The sequence below is a fragment of the Vespa crabro genome, chromosome 18 (assembly GCF_910589235.1).
Source record: "Vespa crabro chromosome 18, iyVesCrab1.2, whole genome shotgun sequence".
Classification (NCBI taxonomy): domain Eukaryota; kingdom Metazoa; phylum Arthropoda; class Insecta; order Hymenoptera; family Vespidae; genus Vespa; species Vespa crabro.
The window spans coordinates 3,982,979-3,991,753 of record NC_060972.1 but is presented as its reverse complement, the minus strand read 5'-3'; the positions used below and the strand labels follow the sequence as shown (position 1 = coordinate 3,991,753).

Sequence of the window (8,775 nt, the reverse complement as noted above, 5' to 3'; positions counted from 1 at the left end):
ATACCGATAATATTTAGAGTAAACAGAATTAAAAGTAATTACTAAAATTGAATAACATTCTGCAAAAGACAATTTCATTATATAATTCATAATTTTTATGCTTAATAATATAATTGCAATGATCAAAATTTAAAATATTAATTTATACTTGGTCTTTGTCATTTGATTTTCGCGGGTATGTAAATGTCGATGCAGATGGCAGCATCATCGATTACAGCTGTCGCTCTTAATGATATTTTTTTAAATTCTCATATCCCAATTAGATTTGTCATGTTAGGAGTAAAGTTATTGGATAAGTTTATTGTTAAAAATTATAATCTCTTAATATGATTAGATGCAATTAATTCACGTTTTAATAAAAAGTAAATAAAAATATAATTTTAGGAGAAATTATAAATTACACAGTGTAGAGGTTAACGAATATATAGTACAATCATGGTTGATATGTGTTCCACAGAAGAAGATTCAAACAAATTTTCTCATAGTATATATAAAAATAATCCTTTACTTTTCAAGAGTTATGTAGGAAAAGAAGCCAAAGTTACTACAGACAATGGAAGTATACATACTGGTATTGTGTATACAGTAGATCCAGTTTCAGAAAGGTAAAACAATTTATATATATTTATTATTTAATTGTCTTCATATTTATTTTCTTTAGAATTTTATGTAGTAGTAGTAGTTATTCATAGAATACATTTCGAATCATAATAAATATTAGCCAATAAAATTTTTTCATTGTAACATTTTTTTATAGCATAGTACTTTTACAAATTAAAGAAGATGATCATCAAAATTTACAAATAGTATTTGGACATGCAATAAAAAATATTGAATTAACTACACAAACAGAAACACCTTTACCAGAGTTATTCCAAGTGTCAATCAATCAACTTTCTTTAGCAGATATTATAAAAAGAAAAAATATTGTGAAACAATATTTATTAGAAAATAGATTTCCAGTTACAGATACCAATGATATTTTATATATTGAAGACAGTGTTTCTATAAAACCACCATATGATGCAGAACATTGTATATCTACTAATACAATTATATTAAATAGAATACAAAATATTCTTCGTAGTATTAAAGAATAAATATTATTTATATATATATATAATAATCATAACTTTTTTATCCTAAATATAATAACATTGTTATTGTTTATCTTTCAAAAATATATAAATAAACTTTGATATATATTAATAATAATCAATAATAAGAAATAAATTTAATTTTAATTTTGATTTTTCATTTATTAAAAAAATAAATTTACAATTATCAAATATTTGTGTAATATTAAAATGATATCAACTTATTTATATATTTGTATAATAAATTAGAGGAACCAAAATAAGCTGTTTATATGGCAACATTAAAAGGTACATAATAAAATCACAACATTTGAAATAGTTGTACAATAAATCATGTGATCTAACAAATATCAGTAGGTCTTATATGCAATTAATGATTATATTCTTTATAAAAACAGTAGATTGATATGGTTTATTTAATTTGCCTTTTATCTGAATAAGAAATAGATCTCCAATCTTATTCCCTTATCAATTTTACTTGTCAAAATTGATGTATTATATATAATATTTATATATGAGATAAAAAAAAGTTCAAATATAATATAACAAGTTCTATATTAAGCCAAAAAAAAAAAAAAAAAAAGAAAAATTGTATATGTGCAATACATGTTCAAAAAAATAACAATAATATAATAAAAAAGTTATTAGAAGTACAAATCGTAAAATATAATCTCTTACTTTGTAAATAACTCTTTTCAATCTACTTTATATATTAAATGTCATGCACTTTTAAAATCATTAAATACATATGGAATATCTATTTAATATAATATAAAACACATATATCTGTTTTTTGCAACTTATAAACAATTATCTTATTGTAAAAATTTGAATGCATTTATAGAACTAGATAAATATTAAGTATATAAGGCAGATTGTAAAATTGCAGTTCGTAAGTACCGTATTTGTTATAAATTACAATATTAATGAATCATCAGTATCTTTAAATGTGTACAATTTGCTTAAGTAGCTCTTTAAGAATATATTATTATTTTTGGTTTGTTATTCGCAATAATACAATGATTTTGAAAGTAAAATGATAAGGATAATTTTATCACAATAATTTGATAATGTATAAATGTATGACAAGTAACATTTTCCTTTTGTCACAATAGAGAGATATTCTCATTCCATATACAACATTTGATAACAAAATAATATTAATATTCTATTATTTTTATCATATAATATTGTATTGATATAGATATATGCTGCGATCATAAATATTAAATTTTACGAGATATTCTCTTGAATATTTTTTACATTTTTTACTGCTTCACTAAGTCTTACATTACTGATATACATATATATATATATATATATGTAGCTTGTAAAATTTGTATTTTTGTGTAAATAACATTATTATTTATAAAGATTAATAATAATATATGTGCTAATGCTGATAAATGCTGAAAGTATGATTGTGCTTAAAAAAATCTAATTTCTTATTAATAAAACTGATTTTTAATGCTAATATTATAAAATTCTTTTGTAGAATAAGTAGTTTCATAAGCTTTTTATAGCGATTAAAAATTCTTATTTATTTAAATTGATTTTGTGGATTTGGACTAAAAGAATGCTTGTCAATTGATATCTTAAGTTTCGTAACCTAAGTGACCTAATACTTACATTTTTCATTTTTGGTATATCATACAAGCCTTATATAAAGATATATTGTTGTTGCTTTAAAGCTTTTAGAGATATCCTAATATCTTGGAAAGAAAGAAAACTAAACTAATTGAAGATTTACTAAGCTATGAGGTAGGTCATTCCGTTTCACTATCGGAATAATATTCTATAGGATTTGGATCACGGGGTTTGCGCGAATACCTGAGTCCTAATTTATCAGCTAGTTTTTCAACGTGTAATAATACCTGTAATATATGAAAAGTAAAAAAAAAAGTAAAGGTAAAAGTAAAATACATTAATATAATTATTATACATATCAATGATGATTACTTACATGATCTAATTGTTCCTTCGTGTGCGAAGCAGAAAGGCAAAAACGTATTCTTCCTGCCATTAGAGGTGTTGCAGGAAATCCAACACCGACTGTTGCTATATTATATTTTGTAAAACTACGTACTACCGTCCTAGTACATCAAAAGTATTTTTTATTTGAATTTGAATTTTTGGAATTTTTAGTTATTTTTTTTTCTTTTTTTTCTTTTTTTCTTTTTTTTTTTTTTTTTTTTTTTTCGTTATATGCAACATAAAAATATTAAAACCATACCAAATTTTAGAAAATAAATATACTAGCATCGGCGCTACCGGCGAATCTTCATTTCCATAAATGATAACTCCAATTTGATTTAGTCTACGTCTAAAGTATCTGACATTTCTTGCCAATTGTTTGATACGTTTCTTTCCAGCATCAGTACCATCCTCGCCCGAGATGATTCTCATAGATGCGATAATTTGTTGGGCGACGGGAGGTGACATTGCAATTGCATAAGTATGAGCATGACCATGTACCCGTAAATAATTTATTAAAGTCTACAAACAAAATTATTAACTATAAGTAGAACATAGTAGTAAAAAAAAAAAGGAAAAATCATTTATTAAATTATACCTTTGTTCCAGCTATATATCCGCCAGCAGATCCAAAACTTTTCGTAAATGTTCCCATAAGTATGTCGACTTCCCGTGGATCTATATTATAATAATCACAAACTCCTCGTCCATGATTTCCTATTGCCCCTATACTATGAGCCTCGTCCACGTAAAGATAGGCCTAAATTTAATGACAATAATGAGTATTATTAACTCTTTGCGATCGTAATACTTTTCGATCGCAAAGAGTTAAAAACATATAATGATAATGATATATTTCAGTTGAATAATTCAGAAAAATCTCTCTTTGCATATTTCCAACGAACATTACCTAACGAATGTGAAATAATCAAATGTAATGTCTTAATATTTATATTAAAATTAATGATAATGACTTATCATCAATACTATTGTACCTTATCCTCTATTTAAAAAAAAAAATCCTGCTATCAACAATTATACCAACTTTGTACTTTTTTTTCAGTTCCAATATTTCAGGAAGGTGGACTATTGATCCTTCCATCGAATAAATACCCTCAACTACTATAATTATTTTCTTCCATGGTTCACCATTTCCAGGTTGACCATAAACTATTGCTTTTTTTAAATGATCCTCCAAATGCTTTACATCTGCAATAAGATACGTAAATACATATGTAGCTTATCGTTCACCTTTTTATATTATCTTTGTAAAATAATATCCAATTACTGTTATGGTGAAAAACACGTATTGTTGCTCCTGACAATCGTAATCCAAGAATGAGTGACGCATGATTTTTCTCATCACTAAGTACCAAACAGCCTTTGCTGACAAGGGATGGCAAATTTAATGAATTCGTTGCAAAACCCATCCCAAATACTATAGCATCTTCAACTCCCAAAAATGAAGCTGTTAATTTTTCTAGTTCTTCATGGATAGGTGCATTTCCTAACAAAGAAAATATCTTTTAATTGAAACTTAATTTGAATCTATCAATTGATCTTGTTTTTACCTCGTGATATTAAATATATATTTTTACCTAATTCAAGTCGAGTACTACAACTGGTACAACCTAACTTTTGGAGAACCATGATAGATTGTTCCGCACATGCTCCGCTTGATTCTGCAAAGCCTAGATAATTGTAAGATCCTAAATTTATACAAGATCTTTCAGATCCAGTAAACCTGTTGATTATATCAGACATAAATATAGTATATATTATTGTTACATTAATATTAATGATTCACATATAATCATATTTTCTCATAGTCTCTTACTGGAATGTCCATCCATAATCATGAGTGACACGATCTTTTAATGTAACCATCGCACCTGGAACAGAACATATTGGTCTATTCCAACAATCTCTTACTCTTCTGTAGACATATAAGAGATAAAACTTTTCAAAATTTTCATAAAGTGGCGCATAACCCTGAAATCGATAATGTATTAAAATTTAATTTCTGATTAATCTTTCATATTGTCGCTTACCTGTCGATTTTGTTCTTGAGCCACTTTTGGTATAAAGAATAATTGATTTATGAAACCTAAAATCATAAGAATGTAAAAACCAAGGTGTGTGAGTGCTGCGGTTATAAATGGAACTTTCTCAAACGATTCTTTCAATCTTGATTGTTCCTTTATATCAGTTCTTCTTTGATTCTTGGAAAACTAGAACATTTATAAACATTTATTTTTACTTTTCCTTACTTTTTTCTTTTTTTTTTTTTCTCTACTTTCTTATCAGAGTACATGAACTAATTTATATTGTATCTATAATTGTTAGAAGAATGTCCGTAAAACCTTTGTAAATATAAAAATATGAAGAAACAAATTATTAGAAATTCATAAAGTAAATTATAAATAAATATGCACCGCGATACATGCACGATATCGTATAGAAAATACGAATGCATAATTATATTTTGGAAAAAAAATATATTTGATAGATTAATTTTTTAATTAAGAAGGCAATATCGATGTTGAGTTGGATGATTAATTTTATCTGTATGTAATGAATAAGAGCTATAAAATACGGAAGAAAATAACTACGATAAAATGTGATAACACGGTTGTTGAGACTAGGTATTATGAAAGTTTTTTTCTAAAATGAAACATATAAAATGATAAAAATATATATATATCTGTTCGCATTAAAAATATGATATAATTATTCACAATATGATTATAATTTAAACGATTAGAATTAATTTTACACAGTTAATCAATCCTTTTTTCTTTTTATTTGTATTATCTTAATAATACAAATAAAAAGATTTAATAATCAAAATTATCAGATTTTATTCTACAATCTGATTGGTAGAATTTTTCAAATAAAATAAAATTTCAACGTAATAAAATAAGATAGCGAAGGTAAAGAAATTATTTGAGGAGAGGAGAGGAGAGGAGAGGAGAGGAGAGGAGAGGAGAGGAGAGGAGAGGAGAGGAGAGGAGAGGAGAGGACAGGAGAGGAGAGGAGAGGAGAGGAGAGGAGAGAGAGAGAGAGAGGAGAGGAGAGAGGATGAACATTTTAAACAAATAAACTCGACATTGGCAATAAAAGAATAAGAAAGTAAACTAGAAAGAGATTAAAAAAAAAAGGAAGAAAGAAAGAAAGAAAAAAAAAACGAACGAAGAAATCTTTGTACAAAGAAAGAAAAAAGAAATAAGTATATTCTTTTAAATCGTGTCATGATAACAGTGTCGCATAGACGGCCATGTGACATATAGGGGAGACTATAGAGAGATGCACCACACCACTACTCACTCGTGCGTGTCCGTTGCTCCGCATTACGGTATAACCGTTGCTTTTGCCGTTTATCAACGTGTCATCGTACGAGGTTAAACTGTTCTTCATCTGATCACTATCCTTATTCTCATCCCACGTCATTCTTACAATTGAATCAATGTCCGTGGGTATATAAGATCTGGTCTTTCTTGATGTTGCCATGCTCGTCATCAATTTCTAGTAGAATATATGTAAGTAGAATGAAGTAAGAGAAATTGACAAAATTGCGAGAGAGAGAGAGAGAGAGAGAGAGAGAGAGAACGAGAAAAGGAGGGGAGAGAAAGAGGGAGGGGAAAGAGAAAACGAGAGATGAAAAGAAGGATTATAGAAGGAAAAGACGACTACATAAAAACATTTGTCCAAAAATTAAAAGTACAATTTACCTTTCGTAAATATTATTTCTTAGAAAGGAAAAGAAGAGTCACGTACTTGGTACAGCGAAGAATAGTAGCAGCAAAACCGACTGACCGGTTAACGTCGCGCGTATCAAAGCCCGCTATGCGCTTCTCAGCAACCAAGGCAACAAACGTGCTTTCCTCATCGCACGCATGCGCTTTACGCCCGGCGTTTTTGCTCTCTCTCTCTCTCTCTCTCTCTCTCTCTCTCTCTCTCTCTATCAATCCATTTATCTATCTTTCTCTCTGACTCTTTCTTTTTCTGTCTTACTCTTTCTCTCCCTACTTTATTTCATGCGATTGCGCGCGATTGAGCACCCTTTTAGTAAATACCAAAATTTATTTTGCACTTTATTCTTTACAATCATTTAGAAATAAAAAAAGTCTCAATTTATTTCGATTTTATTTAATATATCCGAAGAAACGTTATTATAACCTATATTGATATTAAGGAAAAATTTCATGAATTATGAAAGACTTTTATATAATAACTAATAAGAGAGAAGAGTGACGAAATCTAATGCATATTATACTATGATAATAGAATTTTATTCAAATATCTTGGTTTAGTCCTGTCGACACCCATTTTCTTCAATGTCAGGAACGAATCATGCTACTTCAGTACCACCTTCCTTCCTCTTTCTCTTCGTTTAGGTATAAGTTAGTGGTTCTCAATTTTTTCCAATAATCAACATTTTCAACGCAGAATTTTTTTGTTCTAATTTATACATATATATTGTTTATTAGTCTTTTTTTCTTACAATTATTTCAATGCATTTTGCATTACTTAAACTATGTGTATATATATATATATATATATATATATAAATAATTAATTAAATATAAATTAAATATACATAACATAAAAATATAATTTTAATATAAAATATAATTAATTATAATATATATATATATATATATATATATATATATATTATAATATATAAGACAAGATCAATTTCTATTTTGTAGAAAGTTGAAAGTATTTAATATGTAGGCTATCTTCTATTATTGAAATTTTACGTGAGAAAATAAGATGAAGATAATGAAATATAGAATATTGTTGTGTAAGACTTGTTATCGGTGTTACTTTTTGGGAAACCAGATTCTAAGAATTGTTTGGAATAATCCACCGTTAAGTACACGTGCACTTGCCTGATGTATATCTCGACCGAAGTTATAAAACTTTGGTCGATTTCTATTTCTGAAGTCACAAGAGATTTCTTTATTAGTATAATGCAAAAATAATAAAGTTTTTCTTTTTAGGAAATATTTTCCTTTTTATATTATCGATATTATCGAATATTCTAACTAGAAAATTATAAGTAAAAATATTATTTTATATTATAACAACATTCGTTAATTGAAAAATAATTATATATGTAAGTGTACATTAACTTGAACGATCTTTTAAATTAATTATTTTAAATACAATGACTCATATAATAAAATTATATTCTATATTTTTTATTTGTTTATCTGTGCATAAATAATCACCTTCGCAGTTGTAGTATTAATTAAAGAACATTTTATATATATATATATATGTATATATATATATAGGTATATATATATCTACCTTTGTTCGGTATGTATAAGTATAAAAATACGTGTATATATGCATACTAAAATTTGTTCGTAATGATAGGAAGCATAAAAACATTCGTATTACGCGCGCATTAACGTCACGTACAGGGCGATTTGTAAGGACTTTTATGATTGGTTGAATGAGCCGGCACATCAGCGACGTAGCTAGGAAGGGTAAAAAGCAGGGGGCGTGCTGGACCGATTGCGAAATAAAAGTAAACGAATAATAAATTGAGAAATAGAGAATAAGAAAGGGAAAAACATTATTTAGAATAATAATACGATAAATATAGAAGATGAATAAGAATTTTAGAATGTTTACAATTCGTTGATGTGAAAATGTCAACTTTGGTCGTTCTTATTATAGATTTATC

At 26.9% G+C, this 8,775-nt stretch overlaps 2 protein-coding genes across 3 annotated transcripts; one reads left to right on the top strand and one right to left on the bottom strand.

The window, feature by feature from the left end:
• Positions 1 to 71: 71 nt before the first annotated feature.
• Positions 72 to 1,101, top strand: LOC124430518 (gem-associated protein 6-like). The gene is made up of 2 exons (XM_046977222.1): positions 72 to 605; positions 758 to 1,101. Exons 1-2 carry the CDS (start codon positions 436 to 438, stop codon positions 1,098 to 1,100), a joined length of 513 nt encoding a protein of 170 aa, XP_046833178.1. The 5' UTR covers positions 72 to 435; the 3' UTR covers position 1,101.
• A 1,516-nt stretch (positions 1,102 to 2,617) lies between these two features.
• LOC124430441 (serine palmitoyltransferase 2) lies at positions 2,618 to 7,500 on the bottom strand. 2 transcript variants are annotated; one of them, XM_046977007.1, is made up of 11 exons: positions 6,803 to 7,500; positions 6,399 to 6,596; positions 5,123 to 5,302; positions 4,909 to 5,063; positions 4,670 to 4,815; positions 4,360 to 4,578; positions 4,117 to 4,280; positions 3,670 to 3,831; positions 3,331 to 3,593; positions 3,061 to 3,190; positions 2,618 to 2,971 (listed from the first exon to the last, which is right to left on the bottom strand). In XM_046977007.1, the coding sequence occupies exons 2-11, from the start codon at positions 6,588 to 6,590 to the stop codon at positions 2,864 to 2,866; spliced, it is 1,719 nt and encodes a 572-aa protein (XP_046832963.1). In that variant the 5' UTR covers positions 6,591 to 6,596; positions 6,803 to 7,500; the 3' UTR covers positions 2,618 to 2,863. The 2 variants fall into 2 exon arrangements, with proteins under 2 accessions (XP_046832963.1, XP_046832964.1); XM_046977008.1 differs by having other exon boundaries at positions 6,849 to 7,500.
• Between the last annotated feature and the right edge of the window lie 1,275 nt (positions 7,501 to 8,775).